The following is a 27869-nucleotide window of genomic DNA, read 5'->3' on the forward strand; positions in this document are numbered from 1 at the left end:
AGGGGCTGTGTAGTTCCTCAAGAAACTCAAATCAATATTTTGTGAGCCCAACAAGTGTAAAATATTTTGTGGGGCTTTTTGTAGTTCACTTACATCTGTCACTCCATTGTTCCCTGATGGTCAGTGACAAAAACCTCTCACAATCACCAGGTTATAAACACACTAGTGCAGGTGTTTTGGGTGATGCAGGACAAAAAGATGGATGAAGGGGACACAGGAGGAGAGTGAAGGTGTCAGAGGAAGATGGATCGGTCTGGGAACAGTCAGTAAATGAAAATGGAGAGAGTGAGAGAGAGAGACAAATGGACAATAGAGGTGGGACAGACAGAAAGACAGACACAGGCAGAGCCAGGGGAAAGAGAGACAGATTAACCGCTGGGAGTAAAAACAAGAGACGGAGGAAAGGGCAGGTGGAGAGCAGAAGAGAGCGAGAACAGGAGCAAATAATGGCTGGAGGGGGCGAAGTAAAACAAATAGGGTAGGTGGACGAGTGGAAGGAACAATGCAGGAGGAGAACGGCTCACATTTGGTGAGGCCAAGCATTGGCAAACCTGGGTGGTGAATGGAGGGATGAGAGGAGGGAGAGAGAGAGATGAGGAACAAGTGGAGGAAGATTGAGGGGCGGGAAGTAGAGGGGTGGTAATTTTGACTGTGGCAGGGGCAGGGAGAGAATTAGGGTGCGTGCGTGTGAGTGAGTGAAAGCTTTTGGCAGTCGGCCACATGCGGCCTTGGCAGCGGTTGGCATGACGATATATATATATATCCAACTGCTTAAAAGCTCTCACCTTGATCTACTGTCAGTCAATCAAACCAAGCGGCCATTACGCACACAGCAGATTGTCTATAGTTGTGAGGACCACAGCTAGTTTCATTCATTCTCTCAAACTCATGCAAACCATTGAACTTTATATTTAATCCTAGTAGATCCAGACTGGATTGCCTACTGGTCAAAGTGGGATACTGGCCCATGGCCCCAAGCTCCAGGCTTCAGGCTTATGTGAATGTCTAGTGATCTGTGCCAATTTAATTGAAATTTTGTTCAAATTTGTTAAAAGAATTACCAGATTTTGCCTGACAATTTGTACAGTCCATTCTAAAGTAATGATGATGACTTGTAGCATATTCTTACATTTTCCTGAAATTATCCGGAGGGGCTGTATGGCACCACCCCTTGTCTGAATGTTCTGGATATTTTCCTCATGTTGTAAATGAGTCGGACCCGGACATTTTGCTGCTGCGATCTTTATGTGTGAAATACAAACTCTGGAAAATGTCTGGACCCAATTTTCCGGATATTTTCCATCTGTTCATGTCTGAAAACAGAAATTACGACCTCAAGATTACAGATTTATTAAGGGGGGGAAGCAAAAGAAGAAAACTAAATGTCCTAATGTCAGCTACAAACAGTATAGAAGCTTGTGGACCCGTGCATTACGACATTCTTCAAACAGCTTGGATCTGCGTGGCAGCCCCGTATTTGACCAGAACATAAATATCTGATGACAAGCGTTAAAACTTACATGAGAACAGACGAGACAAGAGAGAAGTAGAAAGAGAGAGAGGAGGGGGGGTAAAAAAGAACGAGGGATGATAACAGAAGAAGAGGAGGGACGAGTGCCTGTCAATCATTTATCTGTCTTTGACTGTTTGTCCTCAACACTGCTTGTTTTCCACCCATGAGAAAGAAAGAAAGAAAGGAGGACGACTATGGAGTGGTTATGAAAAAGTGTCTTCCCTTTGTTTTTCAAATTTTTTACTCATTCTCTCTTTTCTCTCTAGTCTCCATTTTCTTTGAAATATTTTTCCCTCCCTGCACTTTCCTCGCTCTAATCTCTTCATGTGTTGGTACCTGTCGACTGATCCATCCTTCATCCTTACATTCACTGGATTGCCTCTTTATTTCTCTGTTGTATTTCCATATTGTTTGTCTCAATTTCTGTTTTGATTTGTTTTCTCTCCTGAACCCCTCTTTCTCTTCCTTTCATTTCACATTTCCATCCATCCGTGCATCTCTGCGGTAAGAAACAAAAAGAAACTAACGGTAATGTATAATTGAATGCCGCTGAAAGGGTTTGTGACAGGCGGATCAGCGGAACTGACATCCGTTAACGTTTGAACAACGTTTTCTAAAACGCAACAACAGCGTGAGAACGGATGGCCATTATGCATCTTGGTCATCGCCATGGCAACTGCCTAATGACGGGTTCAAGTTGAAACGCTGTCAAGCTAAACAGTTGGGGATTAATGATGCTGTTGTGTAGTGTGGTGAAATTGACATTTAGTAAGAGTTAAAAAAATGGAAAAAAGAATTTATATTTTGAAATAGTTACATTTATATTGTCAAATTTATGTTTTTTTATTAAACATAAGAAAATAGATTTACAACAGAATCAATTGCATTGTAAGTCCAAAGTAAAGGATCTTAAGTATAGGATCTTAAAAGGACAAAAAATACCCTTTTCTGTGCTGCCCTGTAACATAAAAACACATTTTCTAACACACAACAGTATTTGTTCCTGTTCAGGTGAAGGTTTCCCATCTTATTCTCAGATTGTACCATGTTCCACGACTGAACTCTGCTCCGCTTCTTCCTTGGAAGGAGGCAAAATGGCTGGCAACACAAGCTGTTACATAAACTATTACATAAAGTCAAAGTGTTCAGTCAAAACCCCCTGACCCATTATGAACAAGCCGCATCAAAAAGACTCTCAGCTGATTTGCGGAATCATGCGCTCCCGTGAAAGTCGGTGGGCGAATCCCTTCGGACGCAAAGGCAAGCAGTGATTCCTCCCTGCCCAAAACACCGTGATATCCCTGGGATCCTAATATATTCCTCTTTCGCTTTTCTGAACGGACACAAAATGCACACGGAGGGCAAAGTGCCAGGATTGTGGTTCTGTCCGTCTCTTGTGATTGAAGTCATGAGCCTCAAATGTTGAGCCACACCGGGCCCTCATTCCCGACTCCCCCGATGAGGGCGTGAAATTTCTTTGCCTTTTTTCCCATGAATAGTATATGAAAACTGTTAATGAAGAGTGCGAATGTGTTTCTGTGCTTCCTTTGAAAACTGCTAAGTGCAGTCTTTTCCTCATGAGACCCTCCCCAAGTAACATCACACACACACAGAGGCAGAACGAGAGGTGGGGGGGGATGCAGCGTTCTCAATTAGGCCACAGAAATCAGCAGATATACGAGCTGCATCTTTGCCTTTGACGATTTAAATAGATTCATATCAGAGGAATATATTAATCAAAATGTGGCCCCAGAACTAACCCAAATATCTCCCATGTAAACTCAATGAGGAGTCATATTGTCCCTGTCATATGTTTATGTTGTCCTCTGCAACACGCAGGACCCATTCATGCAAATGAGGCGTATTTGAATTTGAATGAGTAGAGCGAGAGTAGCTGTGGGGGAGATCTTGATCAAAGAGGATATAAATGTGTGTTTTCCGCGCGCACAGTCTTACGCACACGTGCAGATTGCGTGCAATGCTGCTGCCACTCGGAATATGTGTAATGTACATTATATGTACACTGTGTGTCAGCTCCTATATGTTCCACTCACATACACATTAACCTGATGGGACAAGTCACAGCAATGCTTACTCTTTGCTTTCTCAACCTCCATGTTTTGCATCAAACCTCATCAGACCGCCCATTTCTCTCCAAAACCCCAGTTTCTCCTTCCTCCTTCTTCTCGTTATTTCCCCTCCACACATAATCCCATTTTTCCTCTTTCCTCCCCCTCCTCCTGTCTCTTCCCCCTTCATCCTTTTTTTTTTATCCCATTACTTCTTTCGTAAACCATGTCATCTTCTCTGCCTCTCCTCTTCTTTATCTGAGCCTCTCATTTCTTACCCTTCATTTCTCTTCCCTGTTTTGCCTTGGCCATTGCTACCATTTCTTAATCATCCTCTCCTCCATCCCCCCTTTTTCTCCCTCCTCTATTCCCGGCGGATAACAGTACAGTAGCTCCTCTGGATTACAGTACATCATGCAGATTTGTGCGTGTGCGCGTGCATGTGTGTGTGGTAATATGCATGATGTGATTTGTGACATTGCTTAATCCTGCACAACCTCATACAGATAGGAAGGCATTAGCATGCACACTTTGTATCCACGGCTGATCTGAAGGCACACATGTACAATGTGATGCGTGTGTGTATATACTGCATCTCTTTGCGTGTATATGTGTGGGTGTGGATGATACTCGACTCAGTGTTTACCTGTCCCAATGGTTTCCATGCCAACCATACATCCTCCATACTGTATCACCCATTAGTGTTTCAGATTCTAACAAGCTCCCTCCCTCTCAACCTCTCTTATCTGTCATTCTTCCTCTTCCTCTCCTTCCTGGATGACAACAGAGAGTCAAGTTCACAATGGAACTTCCTCCAAGTTAGTCCGTCAGAGTGAAGCTGGATTTATGTTTTCCACGAAGGTGCATTCTGTTAGAGCCTCTTATGCAGCAGCTGGATTACAGCTCAGCGCAGGGTTTCACCCACTAATTGTCTTTTCATACCGGAGATGAATGTTTCATATAGTATTAGGTCATGTTGAGCATTCAAACTCTCAGGAGCATTGCTGCTCACAGAGGCTTTGCTGGAGGATATTTGCGTGACAAATAACATAAACATTGTGTGCAATTTTTCTCAAACAAAAATTAAGCAAAGCATCAGTCTACTGGCTCAATGGTTTCTTGTCTGATGTACTGTATGTAAATTTGCTTATTATTTAGACCCCTTTAACCAGTTATCACTTGCATCTTATCACTTGCATCCTTTATCATATGGACAGAAGTTCCTTTCAGAAACCTAGTAACGGGAACCTAGCTCCAGCTTTGGTCTCTTGTGTAAAAGCAGCTGGCTCATCAATGATCCTCAGATGATTTTGCTCTTTGATGACACATTTCGTGACTTCCATGTCATCTTCTGTCTTTTCAGTTTTGACTGTGTACCTCAATCAAATATTTGGAGCAAAGTGCCCCCTATCTGCTCCATTCAAACAAACACCAGCTGTGCTAAGCCGTTTTCAGGCATGAAGTCTGGAAAATGTCAAATTGTTTACCAGACCTTTTCTGGAGTTTGCCTTTCATATACAAAGAACCCAATCTGGTGGCGAAGCAGAAAGTGTCATTCGTGTGTTTTTTAACTGAGGGTCACCTTTACCCCTGAATGTATTGAATTTCCTGTGTGAGAGGCAGCAGAACCCTTTATCTTTTATTCTTCTACTCTTACCTCGACAGCGTTTTCTTACTCACTTCATATCCCGGCCACATCCTCATCTTCCTTTTGTCCTGCTTCTCATACTCTTTCTCTGTCACATTCTAATCCTCCTATTTCCATATTTCGCTCTGACCCTCTTCCTCAGCCTCAAATCATCTCCTGTGCCTACCCATCTCCGTCTCCCACACACACACACCAGAGACACAACTTTATTAGTCACCACAGCAGGAGACCACTTAGCACGAGTGTGTTTGTGGGTGACACAGAGTGTCTGTTTCATGGAGTTTCTCATTTTGAGTTCCATGATATGATTAAGAGGGCTAATATCGCTCCCCTTAAGAGCTTTATATCTCGCTCGCTCTCTCTGTTGGCCTCCCTCGAATTGTTTTGTGTGTTGCCTCCGCTCGGACGAGAAGAGCTGAGTGAAGGATTTATTTCAGCCTACCTGCTCCTCTTGAAGTGTGCGTGTGTGGGCATATGTATGTGACAAAGACAGAAAAAATCGCATTTTATCACTTGATCACACACGGCTGTACATTTTCTTTATTTTTATACTTTATCTTAATATTGTAATTTTGCCATTTCCACTTTATATTATCTCTAAAATACTAAAAAGCAGCTTTAGCTCAGAATCCCACTGACTCTAATGTCAGCAGTTTTCAGACTGATAGATAGTGACAGTAGTTAATGTGGAACATTTTTCTGTTTTACACTTACACAAAAAGTTTAAGTTCAAACAAGGTGAAGCGCGTTTACTTTGTTATTATATATAACTACTACTTCCTTACTTTTACTCAATAGAAAAGCTAATGTGGTACTTTGATTTGAGTACATTTTGTATATTTCAACCTGCAGTTTTAAGTGCATAAATTTGTTTGTATATATATATATATATATATTTAATATATTTACATATACTACAAAGACAGTATCATCCATGTAAAAGCAAATGAAATGTTATTGGGAACAATGACATTTTACCAAATGAAAAAGAATATGACCCAACAGAGCAAAACCTAATTGCTTGCAAATCTGACTTCTAGATTCCCTTTTTGATCTAATTTTGCTGCAAAGCTATCACAACTGTGTGTGTTTGTGTGTGTCTGTTTGTGTGTGTGTGTGTTTGCGTGCGTGCTTGTGTACGAGTGTGTCTAAGATTTACAGGCTCAGTTGGAAGCAGAAATGGCAAAACTGGAGTGTTAATATATATAAGAATCAATCTCACTCAAGAAAATGAATTGTTTGCTGTTGTGGTTCTCGAAGATGATTTCTCTCTCTCTCTCTCTCTCTCTCTCTCTCTCTCTCTCTCTCTCTCTCTCTCTCTCTCTCTCTCTCTCACTCACTCACTCACTCTTTCTCACCAACACATACACACACACACACACAGAGGACCTAAAAATACGATGGGCAGTCTTTCATTGCTTGAAAACACACATATGGCCGCACACACATAAACACAGGGCTTCTAGTGGCTGTAAATCAAAAGTAGAATTGCAGCCAGAAGAAAATGGAAAGCGATGGAGACTGAAATGTAAAGAGAGGTTTTGTCCATTAAGTAATGCGATGAGGTCATGGCTAATAAAATCCCTCAATCATTCACCTCTGTGAGAAGTTTAAAGTCAGACACACACACACACACATTGCACAGCGATATGAAACGTATCCATTAAACTAATTTACAGCCTTCTTGATTTTCTTCTGGGCTTTTCAATCATCAATGCCTTTTGTTGACCTTTTTTCACTCTGACAATTTTATTTCTTAGCATTTCTTTGTGTCTATTTCTGTCTTCAGTGAAGCTGTGTGTGTGCGTGTGTGTGTTTTGTGTCAGTCTGTTGACACACCAGGGCACGGAGGCTACTCTCCGACTGAGGAACTTTCTGTGGGAGCAGGTGTCAAAAAGTAACAAGGTAGAAATATAGAGAAGCACAGAGAGAGAGAGAGATAGTAGAGAATGAAGGTGGGAGAGGAGTGATGTGATGTATTGCATTTAGGATTAGGACGAACAGCATGAATTCGATAGAGCAACAAGTTTGCGCTCTGCATATTTTCTCTCTGGTTGTTTCTCTATTTGTCAGGTGATTATTCTATGAGATGCTAAAGCAGTTTTGGGATTATTAAATGTCAGCGGATTGTATAAATACGTGGAAGGAAGTAGCGCCTGTCCAATTCTGGAATCATTTTTGTGTGCACTTACATTTTCACAGCGTCCCGTGTTTGTTTTATCTGTAGTAATATTCTGACTGAGGAAAGCAGTGAAATCGTTTGCCTACCCAGCAGTGGAAACTGAAAACACCTCGTGGGTACAACACAAAAGAGAACTGCCGATTTCTCAAGTTGGTCTGGGGTTGTGTTGGGTAAGAGCTGCAACAGGGGTATGGATAAAAGATCAGAAGCACTATGATAGAAATAAAATGTGTGAAAAGGCAAACACAGTAGTAATTCTGAAAAGATAAGCTAAAAATAGATAAAGTTAACAGGACTATAAACCAGACTCAAGCTGAATTAACAGGGGTGATGTTTGGCTTTTTATTAGTACCTGTTAAAAGTCTAGAGGCTTCTAGAGAAAACTAAAACTAAAAATACTTGGCATCTAAAGCCAAAGCTTCACAAAGCCCTCGACCACTGCTGATAATCCCCAGGACCAGTATTGCTGACTCTCAAAGTCAGGGATGTAGGAGCTTTCCACAAGCACCCGAATCCATCCAAACACTTCATATAACTGAGCAGGGAAGGTGTTAAGAGCCGAAAACAAAGATCCTTGACATCAGTTGTATTGAAATCTATGGCTAAAACAAATAAGAGACAGGGAAAGAGAGATTCGCCTTCATGTGATGAAGGGAAAATAATTTGAGGAAGGGGCTTAAAGAGACGTAAGGAGGAATGAGACAGAGATGGAGAGAGGAAGGCACAGATGGGAGTGCTGCTATACAACCAGCTCCAAGTATGAATAATGAAAGCTCCACAGTCAGTGGGAGAGTGTGTGTGAGTGTGTGTCGTCTGCAATGTGTAAATTGGCTAGATTAGTGCACACATACTGTACGGTAATGAATCCCCCAAGCGTTGGCTGGAACACATTTATATGTGTTTTTGTGTACATTGAGTGGAATTGTTTGCGTGTTTGTGTTCGTGTGTGTGTTTTTGTACCACCAGTGAAGCATGAGTACATGTGGGGGTGGTTTCTGTCTGTTCATACAAACCACAATCTGTGTAATGAGTACGATGGGCAACATGAAAAACACTGAATAACAGTAAATATCCCCTGCATGTTCCCCATCACTGTCGATGATATGATTTGTCTGTGTTTGAATAGGCAAGTTAAATTGTGATCCTTCAGTATGTGTGTGTGTGTGTTTACGTATTCTTTACCCCCTGAATATACTCGGTGTGTATTGAATCGTAACCCTTCCCCTCTCACTGATGTCTATGCATTACTCATACTCCTCTTTCAGCCTTTCTCCTTATTTTTATTCACTCCTCTTTCTCTCTCTTTCTTCTTCCCCGCCCCCCAACACTCTTTTTCCTCTTTTCTCTCTCTCCTCTTCTCTGTTCATCTCTCTCTATACCGGGTTGCCAGGTCCACGGTTTTTCCTGTAGAATTGGGCTAATTTTGAAGTGTTCAATTTCTTCTCGGTTGGTTGGGTTTGACCTTTCTTGCATGAAAATGATGTGAACAATATCTATAAATGAAATATGTATATTAAATGATTTTCGTATATACCTACATTCCACCAAACTGATTAAAGAACAGCACGTGTACACACACACACCAACAAGCCTGCAATGCAAACACACACTCAGACGTATGCACGTGCACATACACTAACACTTTAATGTTTCCAGTTGATTCAACAACCCTCCTATGAATAGGATCAAAACACATGACAATCAAATTTAATGGTAGTGTTTATAATAATAATCTTGATAATCTTGTGATTCATTTCTGTTCATTCGCTTGTTTTTTAAACTCAAATTTACACTATGTTGTTAGTTAAGATCAAATAACAGGCAGACATGATTAAAGCAAAAAAAAAGTCAGCTCTAGGATATAAACTATTATATATATTTCCTCTCCACTTCTTCCTCACATGAGTTTGCATGTAGTAGCAGAGTGTTTCTTTCCTCTTCTGTTTCCCATCTGACTAAACAATATTTTGATATCGTTTGCAACGTTATCCGGAGTCGATGTGACGCTAGAAACAGCAAATCCAGCCAGTTTCATCCACTGTTGCTGCGACAGCTCACCAATGAAAACAATGTTCTTCCACTTCTCTACACCTCCATCTCTCACATCCATCTCCCCGTCCTCCCAGGTACACACACCCCCATCCTCCCTGCACCTCTCCCTCCCGTTTTTTCTCTCTGTTGAACCGAAGCTTATTTGCGGCGTCAGAGTCAACATGGCTGACAGTGAAGCATATGATGACACAACCGGGTGGAAATGAACACTCTCTCTTCCTCTCTGTCTGTCAGATACAGATGGAGTGGTGCAATGGAAGTGATATACTTGAGGTGATACCGGCGAGGAAGAGACCAAACTAACGAGAGTTATCTAGAAGCACCAACCGTATATAGTTCATATATCACATGCATTCGAAATATGAGATGTACCTTTATTTATCCTCCTTAGAGGAAATTCACAAAATGACACAGCGGCATACGAAGGTAGCAGCGCAAGGGGGAAATCTAGTAAGAATAAAAATATACAAAAAATAGAAATATTATATACAAATAGAGATATTCTATATATACACAAGGCACAAGTGTTTGACTGTAGGTGCTGTGAGGTTGTGCAGTGTAATGGCTGACGGCACAACTGAGCCCCCCCCCCCCCCACACACACACACAAGCGCTTTGAGGCACGTGGCTGGATGAGACTGTGACTGAACGTGCTCGTGAGCTGCCTGGAGTCAACAGAGAGGGGATGAGAGGGGTTGACCATGTTGGCTTTTAGTTTTCCTCTCAACCTCTTCTCAGTCACTGCCTGCTCACAGTCCAGGTCCACCCCCACCACTGAGCTCGTTGCAAACATGGGTGTAAACATTGCATGATTGAAATTTCTTATAGTACTGGCTCTATAAATGTTTCACGGAGAAAGAATAAAGCATCATGAGACTCGGGAAGAATACTAAGAATATTGAGCTGAAATAATGAAATGTAGCTGTCATCTTTCTTCACACTGTTTTGCATATGAGCTTTTCTGCAAGTGATTAATATCCAGTTTGAAAAGAATGTTTCAGATCTTTTGTCGATGCTGAACAGCAGTGTTTCACAATACGTTCAAATTAACAGATATTCTTTCCTTCGTCAAAGGTGATAACGAACTCATATCATCACATTTTCTCAGTCGGTGTGCACACCTCTTTATTTCTCACTTGACTTATTAAGGTTCGGTCGTGGCATGCATCCCCTCAAAACTCTCGGCGCTGCATTTTGGGCCTCTCTCCTGGGTGCTCCTAATTGAAAATGTCTCAGCAGTGGCTGAGCTGTGCGTGGCATCACTGTCAGCCGGGGACAAATTAGCAGCCTGGTGCAGTGTCTCACTGAGCCATGTCGACTCGGGCCTCAGCCTTCATCTTTGCAGAGACTCCTTATCATCTCCTGCATGAGGACACGGAGGGGAGCAGATTTAATCTGTTCGTTTTTTTATGTTTTGTGCGCCTCATGTAGAAGTCCTAACTCTTATATACCTATATACCAAGGCAAATTCCAGGTAGGTGTAAACCTACTTGGCAATAAATACGTTCTGATTCTGATTGTTGCTGTGGTTTGTGTCTGAGCAGCAGAAATAACCTCTGATTAAAGAGTGACGGGAGGAAACTTTCAGTGTTTTGATAAGTTGCACAAAACACATTGGCTGGGAACGACTTTTTATTATGAGGGAGCTCATAAAACAGTTAACGGTTAATGATCTGGAATCCACTCAGTCTTGTCTCTCGCTTCTCTCTACAACAGGAAGATCATCGAGGTGAAGATTATTGATGATGAAGAGTATGAGAAGAATAAGTCTTTCACCATCGAGCTGGGAGAGCCGGTCCTGTTGGAGATAGGACAGAAGCACGGTGAGTCTGCCTGTATACCATGTGTGTGTGTGTGTGTGTTGTTATTCAAGGAGAATATCAAGAATTCAGGAGCAGGAGCAGGAACAATTGATGAGTGTGACAGACACAACAGCGTCTTTAAGCTTTGCCACCAGAGTCCCAGGCCTCCTATACACCTATCTCGTATAAACAGGGCAAGACCGGCATCGATTGCCTGAGGCCTCCGATCTAAACTCAGATTAAGTTGGGAAACATTTTACTTGAACCACTAAGGACCTGGCTTGGATTTAAAAAAGCACCAGGCTCAAAATGGGAGTTTTTTTAACATAGCAACATCGCCTAATATCATGTTGGATCTCACTGGAAAAATAACCTGTCCCAATCTGTATTTGGTTCACCTTATTGCATTAGACTTTACATAAATAAGTGATATCCTGTACAGTATATAAATAGCCAGATACACTCACTGTGTTCTGGGGTCATAACTGTAATGATTTCATTGAGCTAAGCAGCAAGAAATTTGCAGAACGAACAATAAGTAGTTCCTTCCTGCCTAAAGAACTATTTTGGTCGATTTCCTTTCCTTTTCTTTCATGTTTTAATCTGCATAATTACCGAAAAAGCTTAAAAATCTATGAATCTAAAACGTCTAAGCCCTTTAACGTTTCTTTAAGAATCAAGGAAGCTTTAGTTGAAACTTTAAAAAGTCTCATTAGCGCAGACAGGCCGCTAATCTCCAGCAGGTCACTTAGGATTGCATTTTGTGTTATTAACAGGATAGATGCACACATCTAAGCAGTGGTTCTCAACCTGGGGGGGGGGGGGGGGGGGGGGGGGGGGGGGGGGGGGGGGGGGGGGGGGGGGGGGGGTCATAGGATATATCTAAGGGGCTGGGTAAAAATGAATTATTGGATAATCCTATTTATTTATTTATAAATCCTCTTCAGCCCAGTAAAAATAAAATATACAATTGTCTTGGCACAGTACGGTATCATCTGTCTCTTATGTTTTACTGGTGACATGACTTCAGGGATGGCAGTGTTAGTTGGTCAGTGTTTATTGACATTTAAATTAAAGGATGAAGCTGAACATCTACAGGACGGATAGGACACTGGCTGGTTAATCCCCTCACCGTATTGAACTGAGAGTTTGACATTTGTGGTCTTCAGCGAAATGCCTTCACTATCGAGTCGACTGCCATGAAATTTCTGTGGGTATGACACTCACCCCTTCAGGGTGCAATATAACAACTGTGGTGACGCTGTAATTTTTCCCCAAGTGTCATCATCACGTCAACTTCTCAATTTGTCCCAAACTCTGGCTTATAATAGAATATCTGCAAAACCTAGACAATCAATTCCTGTCCAGTGATGTAGTGGTGGTTTTTAAAGCGACCCGTCCAGTAAATGATAAACGTCGGGTCTTATAAACAGTGACATAATAAACTACTCTTGAATATTTACTTCACCCAAAAATGGGCCAATAGTATTTCCACAATGTCACTTAATTTCTGATTGAGATTTTGCATCAATACTGGCCCACAGCCTTAAGGGTGAGACAACTACTTACTTTGCATTATGAGACAACTACTCCTTTGTCCTTCCTCACAAGATTGGACAGTTATTCTCTCTTTCCTCTATGAGTCAGTAGTTTCTTTTATGAACTGATTAAAACTTGGAACAGCTGATTTTGCACATATAGTGTTGGCCAGAGTGTATCACCATTATATGATTAACATTATTTGTCAAGGGGCAGTTTGCAAATATTACTGGATGAATATAAGTTTGTAAATATTACTATAGCAATAACACCACTGCATGTGATTTTTTAAAAATAATTTACAAGGTTCTGCTATTAAAAAGTGTTCACAGTGGTTGACGCCCTGGCCAAACTGGAGTTCCAACCAAGATCCCTTTCTTTGCCTCTTCTCCTGCTCCTTCTCTGTTGTCCTCTGGAGGTCATGAACAGCCAAGTGCTCGTTCCAATAGACATGAATCTGCCAGCCACTTGTGTTAACCTGCCAACACGGAGGTTCAAGTCACTACTCTTTCCCAGTCGAGCATCAGAGGTTGTTCACAAGGTGACGGTCACTTTTCAGATTCCTTCATGTGCACAACAGTGGTTGTGTTAAATGGAGTCTCCAGTTACAGGCTGAGTTTCAAACCTCATTCTCCACAGTGGTCGACAATTGATTCTTTATCTCTCTCCTTCTTAGCACGCCGACTCTTGGTGGTGGCGTCAGGGTCCACACTCTAGATGTCAGACATGAAGAGGGCATGTTTCATTACGGAGAAATATAATTACAAATAATTATTTGATGACACTGAGCTGCTGGCCTGACATTTACACGCACACACTGAGCCGCCACACACACACACATACTGTATAACATACTGTACAGTGTTTTCACTTACAGCTGGTCGGCACTGATAACAGCTGGCTTAATTAAAGACTGTCACTGAGTGAGTGAGAAAGGCATATGGAAGGGTCGTTTCAGGGGTCAAATTGATAAAATTCCTTGTGTGTGCAGATTTATATTAGCAGGGGATGCTTGATAGCTCGGATTCCCATGTGGCACATCAGCTTTTGAATATTAGCGTTAGCAACTAGGGCATTCACGACTACAGCATTTTAGTAGATGTCAACTAAATGTGTTTAAGAGAGAGATGAAACGTAAAGAAAGCGCATGGTGGTAAATGTTATTCCTATACCCGTCCCGACACACCAGAGGACACAGGATATGCGAGGCAGCCATGATGCGTACTTAAAAGCAAGTATATGGGCCTGGTCTCATTCGCCAATTCATCGGGGGTGAACCGCTACCTCCTGTTCACTTCCAATATGTATGAGCGAGGAGAGGAATATAACATTAACTTCCTGTTATCTCCAGCATTAGAGTCACGCATCACAACTTGGCCTATGACTTGTCAACTACTTTTCAAGAACAACAGCACCCCCTGTTGCATATCTGCTGTAGATGCTTTGCCACTGCTGTTTCACCGCACCTAGCTAAAACCACATATGACCAGTCTTTATGACACGCCGTGTTGAGTAGTGGTTTCGATAGTTTACGAGTCAAGTAGTCTGTGAAACCATTATTAGCAACTGATGACTAACCCAGTCATCTCTCTGGTCTCCCAGGTGACTCCAATGAGAACAAGCCATTAGTGGGAGCAGAGGACGAGGAGGTGGCGAAGATGGGCTGTCCCAGTCTGGGTGAACACACACAGGTAGAAGTGATCATAGAGGAGTCCTACGAGTTCAAGGTAAGTGTGTGTGTGTGTGTGTCTACTTCTCAGTTATTGTAAAATACATGTGAGTGAATGTCGGCTATCTATTTTAGCAGCTCTCTGTTAAAAAGTTCAAGTCTTGATGAAATAACAACATCCACCAGTTTGGTCTCCATCAAATCAGCCGAGTTGAATATTACCTACAGAGAAAAGTTTACTTGAAATGCAAATCAGTTGTAAAACGGTTTAAAGTAAATGTCAGCCGCCCCAGTCGGGAGGATGAATGATTCATTTTGTTAGCTTGTAATGGAGTCTCTAATGAGAAGCTTGTCATTATGATGCAAAAAGACAAAAGATAATGTATTCAAAGTGAGCTGTTAGCTTGTTCCAGTACACAACGGGCCTTAGAAGAAGGAAAGTTGCTGGTACAGTTCACCAGTAAATTAAAAAACTCATTTCAATAGTCATTTAATGAATATTGCAGCTATTGAATGTGTTTTTAAATTTGATCAGTTGTGATTTTGAGATCCTTCCATGATCCGCTTTCATTACCTTGCAGAAGTCGTTATTCTCCTAATTTCTATATGAGTTTTTGGTTAATCTGTCATTTTTGTTTGTCTTAAAATGTCATCAATCATACTGTATGGTTTTGTTCACCATTTAATTTGCTCATTTGTCCATTTTTAACATTTTGTGTGTGTGCGTATGCAGAGAGCAGTAAATACACTTTTGAGAAGAGCTGAAGAGGTTAACTATCTTTCTCCCTCTTTAATTTGCCTTTGCATGCTATGCTACCTCTTCTATCTGCTACTGGACCTTGGGCGTGCACAGCATAGGGATAAAGTTGCCTGGCTAACTTCCTGTTTGCCCAGTTTAACTGAGCTGCCCCTCTGAAGACAAAATGTTTTATTATAGTAGCGGCATAAATATGAGCAGCTTAATAGTAGTTCAAGTTTGAGAGAATATAATCACCATATAATCACCATAGCACCCAGTCATAAAAGATTTTTAAAAAATAATGCAAAGCGATTTTTGTGACACTGTCCAGACGTTTACACTGATGTGCAAAATTCACTATAAAAATGTTTGCTTTACATGATGTGCACAGGGATTTATTACGTTTATTTTCTAGGTTTAAATATTGTCCTTTGCAGTCAGACAGATGACAGAGTTGAACTAGTTCACAGGAAACAATATCCTGTCTGCACTGATGTACTAACTTACACTAGCATGGGGGGTGGGGGGTGTTGCCTTCTATTCAGGTTAGAGCAATGGCCCTCAAAATGTCTGTGCACGTCCCTGTACTGGACAATACATAACAATCTGTTCTCTTATTGAAAGTGCTGATACTGTGGTGGGCTATTTTTCTATGGTGCCTTTCACATATTAGATTGTAAAGCATGCAGGCTTTTCTCCCCACAAAGCCCTGTCAGCTGAGTTATGATAATGACTGCTGGTGCGATGCTCCGTAGCTGCTGTAAGCTGTTTTGCATCAACATCTTTTATTACTCCTCTTCCTCGCTGCTTTGAATATAAAAAAAAACCTCAGCTGGTCTGCCCGAAGGCTTTCCCCTAGATTTCACAGGGGGCATGAGTGGAACTTTCAATTTCACAGCATCGTATTAATTAGCTCATCTTATACCTCGAATTCTCAGCGTTATGAAAAACTGTTTTTTTTCGTAGATCGTAGAAACGTGGAGGCTAATTGAAAGGCATGAAATCAGCATTTTCCTCTATCTGTGGCTGCGGGTGAATTAACCACTTGAGGGTTGTGTCTTTTCCCTTCTGCCTCATCTGTATCCACTTGCATGTTTGCTTATGTTTGTGTGCGTGTGTGTGTGTGTGTGTGTGTATGTGTGTAGAGTACGGTAGATAAGCTGATCAAGAAGACAAACCTGGCCTTGGTGGTGGGAAGCAGCAGCTGGAGGGAGCAGTTTGTCAATGCCGTTACTGTCAGTGCAGGTAAAGCTCTCTCACACACATATTTTCTAAAGGTTTGCATCAGCATTTTTCAAATTTGTTGAATGAATTTATTTCTTATCTATTAACAGCTTTCACCATTTTTTCTATGTCCTCTGATAACACTATATTGGAAGAATGTTTTCTTTAGTCCTTTTAAAGAGAGTAACACATTTTTTCGTTTTCTTGACAAGAGTTTGTTGAAGTTTGATTTGTAAATAGGAGAGTGCATACCTCTGCCAAGGCTAAAGCCCTATCTCAGAAAAACAATACCTAGATATGCCCGTTTACTCAGATCCACTCCATAATTGAATATGTCCTTTCTAGTCAATCCTAAACTGCTTGCCTCCTTTTTTCCCCCACTCCCCTGTCTCTTCCTCCTCATTTCAATTGTCTCACTGCTCTTTTTGCCATCTTCCTAAAAGGAGATGACGACGAGGAGGAGAGCGGAGAGGAGCGGCTGCCGTCCTGCTTCGACTACATCATGCACTTCCTCACCGTCTTCTGGAAGGTGCTGTTCGCCTTCGTCCCGCCCACTGAGTACTGGAACGGCTGGGCCTGCTTCATCGTCTCGATATCACTTATCGGCGGCCTGACGGCAGTCACCGGCGATCTGGCGTCGCACTTCGGCTGCACGATAGGACTGAAGGATTCTGTGACCGCCGTGGTGTTTGTGGCGCTGGGAACATCAGTGCCAGGTGAATAATTATATTTGTACATAGTGTGAATATATATTATATGCATTTATTATATGACATTCGGAAACACCAAAGTCAAACTAACAGTCCCGTGCACTAACATGGAGGAGGATTTATGTGTTCTATGTTCTTGCGTCCTATGTGTTCCATGTTGTAAAGGGACATATCTTAATGCAGGTTTTCTGAAAATTGAGAAAAACATCTTTTATCAACATTTGTGGGCTACAGACCAATATGACGTGCACCTATTAGCAGTCAAAACATGATTTTAAGGAATCTCTTAGCAATGCCTGCTATCAAAACGCCATTTTGCTGTTGCCAGGGTAAATCCCCACCCTGGAGCATAAAGCTGAGAAGGTGTTTCCACAGATATGTCCAAAACACAATAGCTGCAGTATTGTAATTTACGTTTCCTCACACCAAAATCGAACAGTAAGTAAACATAAAATAAGATGCATATTTTCCTCAAATCTCTGAGGTGACAGACAGGTGAGTAAACAAATAAAAGCAGGCACTGATCCTCTCTCCTCTATCTCATTTCACTTGCAGCTGCCGTCAGTGTGGAGGCTTGGAATCAAAATTGTATTGTAAAAACCCCGGCTCCATCAGAGCCTTCAGCCTGAGCCTGTCTCCACCCGACGGGGACGCATCGTCCCAGGGCTTTAATTCAATTCCCTCCTTCTTTCCTCTCGTCAGCTGTTTTATTGAAGCCCCGGTGTATGATTTATAGAAATAGCTCCTTTGCGACTCTTGCAGGCGATAACTTTGCTGCCTTGGTGCAAGGTCTCTGGAAATTAGCGTTTGAATCAATTCCTCCAACAGCCATATTATATTGTGTGTTGGAAATGGAGGCTGTGTATTCAGGCTTGATATCCATTAGTGTGTGTGGCCTGTCACAAGACACACTGACGATGCTTTGTCTGCGTTGTGGCTTTTCTTTCTCTGAATCGCTTTTATTCTGCTTTGGTTCATCACATTGACTTTCTTTCCCCGCGCCTTTATCTGTTCTTCCCTCACACTCTTACATTCCACCTCACTTATCTGTAACGCTTGCTCTCTTAGCTCCTTCTTCTCGCTCCCTCTCTTCTATCCTCTTATAGGGTTGTTGTGTTATAGGGTTGTTGTGTTATAGGGTTGGTGTGTTATAGGGTTGGTGTGTTCCCGCGATTGTATCATCCATCATACCCAGGTGTGTGCGTGGGTGAGAATGTGTCTGCTCGACCAAGGTGATGCAAGTTTGTGTGCGACAAGTCCAGCAGGTTATTATAACTTCCACTGAGGGTGTATGCTCCCGTGTGTGTTTGTGTGATCGTGATCTTCTTAAAAGTTGTTGGAAACATTTACCGCAGCTTCTCCCAGTCTCTGATGTGCACCTCCTCCGGATTTTATAAAAGCCTTTCTGCATTATTACATCGGAGACGCACTCGAGGATTATCAAGCCAATTTACACCAGATTTGCAGATTCAGGCAATTAGAGGCAAACGCCGATCGGAGGCTTGCTCTGAACACTCTGAACCCTTAAATGCTTCTGGCTGTTTAAGAGGGGAAACTATGAGGCAGTGGGTTTCTAAATTTGGGTACGATCTTCGGAGTTGTCAGTTGCAGCTTCATCACTCAGATTAAAACCCACAGCTCATGTGCCTGTGTGTCAACAACACACGCACGCTTTTCATTTCTTTTGTGCGGTCTGTCACCAGCAGGACTGCCCAGAAGAAAGAAAAGTTTGGAGGATAATTTTCATGAATTTCGATTAAACTCACTGACATTGAAATGAGAATTGAGACTCATCTCGCCAGCTCTTCTAAAAATAGAAATAAGCCAAGACAGGCGCACAATAACTGGCAGCTGTTTCCCTGGTGTTTCCTGCCAACTCAGTTGTGGAGTCTCTGCCTTTTTTTTTAAAAATACGAATCTTCCTCACACCAAAGAGCTTCACTCGTGTACGCCCGCAGCATTTATTACATCTGTTCCATGATGGGTTGATGTCAAAATACAAGTGCAGATTCCAGGAAGGCATGAGTTATGACTATTCTGGAAAATAATCTGATTTATACGTGTTAGTTCAAGAACATGGATAGAAAATATGAATAATCCAAGTGGATGTAACAGGAAGAGCAAATTGTCATTAGTAATACTTGCATGTAAGATTTCACAGGATTAGCTATTTTGGGTAAATTACATAATAGTGTAACCCAAGGTTTCTAAATCAGGGGCCACAATTTACACAGAGGGGACAGTTATACGTCCAACTCCTGATTGAGTAAGATGCATGTTTAAGTTATTCCTTGTTTACTGTTTGCTCTATAGCTTTGATTCAAAGCCACACATCAGTCAGTATTTAAAAAATGTTTCCTTTTTCAAGGACGTGATCTTCAAAAAAGCTCAGAAAATAAAATTTCTTAACAAATTGCCATATATATTACTCTAAGGGGGCCTCATGGCCACAGGGGCACTTCAGGGTCATATCAGATTTCTGCTGGGACCAGTGCCCCCCCTGACCCTGGATCTGCCCTAAAACATATGGTTGAGAAATACATTTAAATAGACCACCTATGCAGTTTGACTAAATGTTTAGTCATTTTTAGTTTGTCTTCATATTGACAAGCATGTTTGTTGCTTTAGTTGTTCCTCTTTACATGTGGCTTCACCAAATTTGTGACATCTTTCACAATAAAAGCCTGAATCTCTTTGAGCTAACGTAGCATTTCCTCCTTCTCTTTCTCTTGTTTGCTCATTCTCCTGCTATTATACTTTAAATATAATGCTGTGTTGTCTCTCCCTGACTGTCTATTTCTGTGCTGCTTGTTTATGTTTGTCCTTGCACATACATGCCCCAGTGTGTGTGTGTGTGTGTGTGTATGGCCACTTTCATACTGTATGTTACCTTGAGGCCATTTCCTCAGTGGCTGTGAAAGAGCAAAACATAAAACATTCGTCATATAAGACTCATTTCCATACCGTTGCTTTACATTATTGAACTGTGTTGTTCTGACCTTGGGAGTGTTTTCATGTCTTTTGCCTTGTTTACATTTTTCATACACTGCTTTTGCTGAAGAGTTAATTAGTTTGAAGTCCTAACCTAATTTTTTTTTAAATAACAAAAGATGTGTGAAGGATAATTTATGCTGCCTTTACGTGCAAAAAGAGAGACGACCTTTTCAAACGATGTCACTTTACACATGCTTCCATGCATCCTTCATGTTGGCACGGTTGTTCAGCCGCTTATCCACTAGAGGGCAGCGAGGAATCGAGAGCTTCTGACAACAACAAATATGATAATGGTGGAGGAGGTCATTATAATGTACCTCTTGAGAAAGTCTGGGTGAAGTAACGGCATATCGACCCCAAGTCTCTTCTCAGAAGTTACACCATTGAAATGTCTTCCTTGTTTCTTTTGGCTGTCTCACCTGAACTATTGGCTTCATTTAATTTATATTGTAAATATTCTGTCTTTCCCATCCAGACACATTCGCCAGCAAAGTCGCCGCCATCCAGGACCAGTATGCCGACGCCTCCATCGGCAACGTCACAGGCTCCAACGCCGTCAACGTCTTCCTGGGCATCGGCGTGGCGTGGACCCTCGCGGCCGTCGTCTGGCGCTTCAGGGGCAAACCGTTCAGGGTGGACCCGGGGAACCTGGCCTTTTCCGTCACCCTCTTCACCGTCATGGCCGTGGTTTGCGTGATGATACTGCTGTACCGGCGGCGGGCGTCGGTGGCCGGCGGGGAGCTGGGCGGGCCGCGGACTTGCAAGTTGGTCACGTCGCTAGTATTCTTCTCGATGTGGCTCATTTACATCCTGCTGGCTTCGCTGGAGGCCTACTGCCATTTACCGCAGTTTTAAACGGAGAGGAGAGTGGGGGAGGGAGAGAGACCCACTGCCAATATGAAGAGAGAGAGAGAAGGAGGGAGGAAGGAATGTTCAAACACAGGAAGGAAATAGAGCTGGTTATGGGATGGTAGTTTTTATAGAATTAGTAGATCTACACATTTCCTTTTGAATAGATTTGAGAGTAAACCTTCATTAAAAACTCCTGAGAATGTCCAAACTAAATATTGTTGTTAGCATAACAACCTCTTTTAGACATGGAGACCCAACCCAAACTTCCAGGATACATCGACCCTCTAAATTAAAAAGGATTAAAGCATTGATATTAAATCCTAATGCAGGTTTTAAAGATCACTTCCAGTATACTGCCAAACCAGTAGGAGAGAAGAAGACGCAGCCAGGCTCTGAATGGAAACATATATGTGGGGGGGAAGGACGAGAGAGGCAACAAAACTAAATCAAATTGAAAGTCTGTACAACATGAATGGAGAGATGAGAGAAAAGAAGAATAGATTGGCAAGAATACTCTACACCCCCCTCCTCACTTACTCTCGCTCCCTGTGTCGTAACTGTGTCTCCTTGTTGCGGGAACAGTTGGATTCTCCCATGATGCCCACTAAAATCCAGTTCTATCAGTGACTTATGACTTTGAACCTCTCCTCTGCCCACACACACACACACACACAAACACAAACACACACAATTATACAGACACTGATTCTGCAACAGAAGACAACTTGAAAACTGACAACCTTTTGTTTTTCTTTATTCCATCTCTTCTTGAATACACTGTGCTTCATCCCACAAACACACACACACACACACACACACACACACACAGTACACTCCCATCCCTTCTCACCGACAAACACCCACAAACGCAGACTCTACACACTCCTCCACCCCTCCCTCTTGCCTTACTCTTACCTCCCCCTGTAGGATCTTGTCTTAAAGTTGTGATAATGAAACGCCGTAGTCACCACGCACCGAGCCTCTTTTTTAATCGAGCCAATCCCGAGCCCCCTCCCCTCTTAACGCCAACCATCTCGTTAACAGAAATGAACCCCCCCCCCCCCATTTTTTTTCTTACATTTTCAATGGCGTCACGTGTTGATGTTGTTACCGTGCAATTGTAAAAACTAAAGTATTAATACAGTCTACGAGATAAATTTACGAGGAGGAGGCGAGTTGACGAGAAGAGCGGACATGTTGGATTCGCACCGGGGAAGAAAGGGAGGATGGCGAAAAACGGACGAAACGTTTGAAGAGTGGAGTCGAAGTTCCGCCTCATAAGATCCTTTTGTCCTGCAGTGACGAAGCATTGTGCACTACACGTTGTGAGGTACGCTGTTTACACTCCACTGTTCCCTGGACAACTGGAGCAAAGCAGGAAATGATGTTACAAGAAGGACCAATCACAACTGTCTGTGACCTTGATGATGAATAACTACGACCTTGTGTTTCTAGTTGTACATGATGATAAAAGAAACATTTAAAGACATTGATATTTCATTTATGTTACGTCGCGCTCTTTGTGAGAACCCCCCCCGGAGGAAGACGAGAAACGCCCTCGCACCCTTTTTTCAGTTCAAGGAGAAGTTTTAAGGAAAATCCATCGTCGGAGAAACATAAAACCAGAGATGACTCACAGACAGAGAGAGAGAGGTCGAGTGCTCTGAGGGAAACGCATGGCAGCTCTGAAATATCGTGTCTTGTTCCGCAGCTGTTGTAACTTTGGGACGTTTCTTTGTACTCAAGAAAAAACACCAGTCTCTGTTATCCAAAGATTTGATAGAAGAACATTGTCACAGATCACTACACAGGTAGAGAGCCATTATTTGTCAGTGTGCAGTTCCCACAAGCTGTGGTTGTAAAGAACAGGTGCATTTCAATTCTCATTACAGCTAAACATGCTCGACCACAGGTATTTTTTTATGGGTGTGCGTCTTTTATCAGAAATCTGTGCTATTTATTTTGTTTTCGTGAAAGTTGAATTGATCCAGGCATGGTGTGTGTAAAAAGTGAAACTCCAAGTAGCTGGAAACTATAGTTTTATGCCACATATATGATATGAAATTATCTGTTTTGTATTTGTATTTGTTTGTAACCCCCATTTCCACTGGTCAAAAGAAAACCACTAACACCTGCTAACATCTGGCTTCTGTCTGCAATGGGAATGGATTCTATTGGTATTCACGCCCAAATGACAGGTTTAAATCATCTCTGATTGGCAGTGAGGGAGACGTGACACTCGGATGAAGGTGCCAATTTGTTGAGAGAGCAAAGAGGGAGAGCGCCTCAGTTTTCTCGACGTCTAACATGACACACGGGGGGGGGGGGGGGGACACCTAAAAGGCAAACTCCTCCACTGGCAATCGGAGAGGAGTCAATCGCCTTTTCGCTCGGGTTTACTCGGGTTTAAAAAACCTGCGCATACTTTCAGTACAAAAGAGGTATGAGTTAGTGTCGAAGCCACATAACATCATGTTTGTGTTACTCCTCCTGTCCTGCCCCAGGGTTACAGACTGCAGCTGGACAGAAGGGACGGCATACGGCTTGTCAGTGCAGATTATTATTAAAAGCATTGTTACAACGACGGCAAGGAAGGAGAAAAAACTGCAGGAACTGAGGTTTGTTTTTCTCTCGACTGCCCACGATGCCGATTGAAAACTTCAAGGAAAGACCTCTCAGGAGAAAACAATAATTACGCTTGTTTTCTTTGTTTTACTCCTGAAAGAGGAGTGAAAACAAGAATTTACCTGCCCACCGTGCCCGCCTGTTATGTATGCACAAATTACCGGATGCTTTCAGCCCGATGGAAATGCTGTGTTTACAAAGTGTGCTCAACCGTGACCGGGATTAACAGACACCGGCTTGTCTGACGCCGCCTCGTCAAGGTCAACGCTTGTGCACATATGAGAAAAGAACAGGGATTTAGAGCGTAGGGGCATTGATCCGTGAGGGTGAAAACGTCTGTACGCATTTACCTCCTTTCCTCAAATTTCACAGCAGTTACCTTCGCTTTCTGACAGCATGGAAAGAGAGAAGAAAGTTTCCTTAAAACGCCTGTTTTCCAGCAAGAAACAACCTCGATTCCCTGATGAAAGGAGTTTAGACAACTGCCATATTGCTCTTGCCCTATTTTAAAGGAACGTCTTAGTTAACATCGCTGTCTGGAAATAAGTTCCCACCTCACAGAAGAGCTGGCCTTGACCTCGTAGGGATACTAAAGCATGTTAGCTGCTCGCAGGGCCGTAGCAAGGCTTTTTAATAAACTGAGGTCAAGGCCCCCCCCAGTGCAACTAACCCCTCTTTGAAAAGGTTTGGCCGTGACAGCAAAAATAAAGTTCGAGAAGTTGGGATGTAAATAGGAAGTGTAATGTTACTATGGTGTCAGTGTCTGGCAGAGAAATCAGATTGAAGTTTCCCAATTGCCTCCATTAAGGCTTAATTGTAGAATCTCTAAATGTCGAAATAAACAGGAAACGACCTCCGATTTCTCCGTGGTTGCTACGGCCTTGGATGCTGACATGACGTTAGATGTATTCAGACTAAAACCCAGATCCTCTCACCCTCTCTATTTCTCTCGTGCACGCTGTTTTGAGACGTAGGAGCGAGAGCCGGCACGAAAGAGGTCATCAGTCGGTTTTGACACGACACACATGTTGGCTTGGCTCCTGGCCCACGGAGACGCCAAAGACGCCTGCCAGGCCCGACTGCTTTTCTCAATGACTTAAGCGTCTGTGTAACAGTTGCCAGTTTAAGAATGAGTGGGCGGGATGATAGTGCTGCTGACGCCACAGGAACACAAGAACGCTACGACTGATTTAGACATGTCGTCTTTTTAAAGGTTGATAAGCCTTTTGCTGGAGGACAGCTGAGTGTGTGTGTGTCTTTGTGCGTGTGTCTTTGTGCGTGTGCATGCTAACTGAGTGTAGAAATGCAACCGTATTTTTAGCCTCTTGCCTGTTGCTTAGTGACCATCTATCCGCAAGTCGTTGTCTTCTTGACTGTTGCTGGTGTGTGTGTGTGAGGCGTGTGCGTGTCTTACTTGTCTTGCTTGCCCTTTTTTGTCATTGAATGTGGCAACATAGTTCCTCATTCATTGTCTCTCTCTGCAGGTGATTATCAACATATGTTCCTCATCATACAGCGTGTAGTTCTCATCCCCCCCGCGTTTGCATGTGACTCTATTGTGTTCGCGCCTACATGCATTGTGTGTCTGTGTGTGTGTTGGTTGGTGTAGTAATCTCCCTATAAGGGCTCACCTGTGAGTCGCAGTCGCTGGCTGAGTCCCATACGCTAGTTTAATGAATGAGATGCCAAAATGTCCGGAAATTGGATTCCTGTGTGTGTGTGTGTGTGTGTGTGTGTGTGTGTGTGTGTGTGTGTGTGTGTGTGTGTGTGTGTGTGTGTGTGTGTGCGTGTGCAAGCAAGAATTTACGTCCTGGTTCTGATATTCCATCTTTTCTCTTGAATTATTTCACAATGTCATGTTAACAGTATTTATTTGTCCTGCATTTATTCAGATAATTACTTATATTATAATGTTGTTCTTTAATATTCAACACTTAGATTGTCCTCACATTGTGGAGCCCACCAGCAGAACATGCATTTACATTATGAACATTATCAGCCGGTTATAACACAGTGATGAGGTCACGTCTTAAATGTTCGGACTTTTATGTAAAAGATTTGGTTTCTGAATACAGGTAATATTAAACAAAGTCATGAAGAAAAGTATTTACATGTTTGTGCTTGGCCACATTTATGTGTGTGTGTGCGTGTGTGTGTGTGTGTGTGTGTGTGTTTGTAAACCAGCCTCTTCATAATGATCAGCATGTTTCTTTCCTTTCCTTGCTCCCTCCCTCTCTATCTCTCTCTAGAGCCACCCTGTTGCTGTCTACCTTACAAATCTTTATTTTATCACCTTACGCTGTAATTTTTATTTTTAACTTATCACTCAGTCCTATTTATGAGGTCACAAAGTGCTTTTGATATAAATAATTGGTATTATACTTTGTCCATTTATTTTATTATTGTTATATTATTGTACTTTTTGGTGTATTTCATTGTTTTGTGTTGTTATGGTGACTTGTTTTGTAAAAAAAAAGAAATCCCTCAGAGAGTAGAACAGCGAATTAGCAGAGTAACAAGTTAAAATGAGTGTGTGTGTGTGTGTGTGTGTGTGTGTGTGTGGGGACTTCATATCATTCCATCCATTAGTGTGTCGATGCATGAATTCAACTCATTCTGAAATACAGTGTTGATGTTGGAAAATGTCGTAGTACAGAGTTTAAGTATTTTTAAACGCCGAAAAATGACATGACACGAAAAATGATATAGATGTTTACAAAGACCAAACTTTTCTTTTCTCTCGCTCTTCCCCCCCCCCCCCTCCAAGATGAAATAAAACTTGACTGGCAAATGCTCAGAAGTGTGTGTCGTTTCTACTGATGAAGATTAAGTCTTGACTCATAGGCTATATTTTTCTCAATTAAGATTCTAATTTCACGTAATTCTTGCGGATTTGCAAATGTGGGATTATATTTAGATTGAATGGATTAGTCTGTAATTCAGTCCTGGTTTATATCTGTGTTTGCATCCCGGGAAAATGTTTGTACACTCTTCATTAAACATCAGTGCTGCAATTAGAAAACTACCCAGTCTGCATAGTGAGCCACAGCCACACACGGAGGTGCAGCTGCTGGGGGCTCCAACCACTCATCCCCTCTTCAGCTCATTTAACTGCTCCTAAGTGTGAGATGTCCTGTTTGGGTTTCCCTCCATCTCAGCCCAGCGGGGGGGAAAGCCGAAATGTCACGCTGACGAGACGTTGACTTTTAGAAGATGCAAAATTCATTTGAAAACTAACAGCCTCAAATGAGGTTTTTATACCCAGCTCATCTTTTAACCAACGAATGTTGCACTTCTGACCGAGGATCCCTCACTTGAGTCTCCCCGAGGTTCCTGTGTATTTGTTCCTCTGTTAAGTTTTTGCTCACCCTCGTCGGGGGTTAAGGACGGAGGTTGTCATGTCTTTAACGGATATTAAGCCTTGTGAGTCAAATTGTGATTTGTGAATATGGGCCGTAAGAGTACAATTTGATTTGATTTGAAAAAACTATTGCAGATGTGGTGACCTTTGAAGATATGGCAGTAAATTGCTCAGTGCCCCTTTAAAGGGCCTCCTGCACCTCATCATTCATATGCTGCCCCCTTGTGGTCAAAAAGAAAAGTGCTTTATACAAGTTCAAAGAACGTTAAGTCGTAAAACTGCTTTATACTACCTCTGTGTCAGGCCCCTCATAACAAATATAGGAAGTTAACAGTCTACAGAAGGCTGTAGTATTTTTACAAAGACATTTTGGAAATGACTATGGACTCCAGTGAAGCATATAACGTCTGCGCCTTATGTATAAGCACGGGCATAAAAATGATGGAGTCCTGGTTGTACTGCAGTGTCGTTCCGAAAGTGCAAAGCAGCATGATGATCCTCTGACCATTTAAATTAACTATTTGCATTAAGTCTGCAGATGTTGAACTAGGTAGGATATTGCAGACGTCCCTCTCTGCTTTCCATCTTTTCCTGGGGGATCCCAAGGACAGATGGGGATATGTAGTCAGCCAGTAAACCTCCAACGGAGAGGACCCAGGAGACATCCTGATGAGATGAGGCCCAAACCACCTCCTCCGGATGTCCAAACTCCTCACGCTATCTCTGAGGCCGAGCCCTGCAGCCACATGACGGAGAAAACGTTCCTGGCTATAGTTGAGGGTCGGGGACGTTTATTGACCGGTAAATCGGAAGCTTTGCCTTGTGGCTGGTTCATAACATAACCAAGCCTCTATGAAATGCTTAATGAGGTCAACCAGCAAACTCCCCTA

The 27869-nt window shown here is 42.4% G+C and overlaps 1 protein-coding gene across 6 annotated transcripts in view; it reads left to right on the forward strand.

Moving 5' to 3' along the window:
* The window catches only part of slc8a4b (solute carrier family 8 member 4b), a 105438-nt gene extending 79026 nt beyond the window's left edge, over positions 1–26412 (forward strand). For 4 of the 6 annotated variants that reach the window (XM_034569461.1, XM_034569458.1, XM_034569459.1 and 1 more), the window contains 6 exons: positions 11181–11287; positions 14408–14532; positions 15208–15243; positions 16359–16458; positions 16881–17153; positions 20617–26412. In XM_034569461.1, the coding sequence (XP_034425352.1) occupies positions 11181–11287; positions 14408–14532; positions 15208–15243; positions 16359–16458; positions 16881–17153; positions 20617–20996 (1021 nt within the window). In that variant the 3' untranslated portion in view covers positions 20997–26412. The remainder of the gene's footprint in view (positions 1–11180; positions 11288–14407; positions 14533–15207; positions 15244–16358; positions 16459–16880; positions 17154–20616) is intronic. The other 2 variants (XR_004612010.1, XM_034569462.1) reach the window with 2 other exon arrangements.
* Positions 26413–27869: the final 1457 nt, after the last annotated feature.

The sequence above is a fragment of the Hippoglossus hippoglossus genome, chromosome 18, assembly GCF_009819705.1.
Source record: "Hippoglossus hippoglossus isolate fHipHip1 chromosome 18, fHipHip1.pri, whole genome shotgun sequence".
Classification (NCBI taxonomy): domain Eukaryota; kingdom Metazoa; phylum Chordata; class Actinopteri; order Pleuronectiformes; family Pleuronectidae; genus Hippoglossus; species Hippoglossus hippoglossus.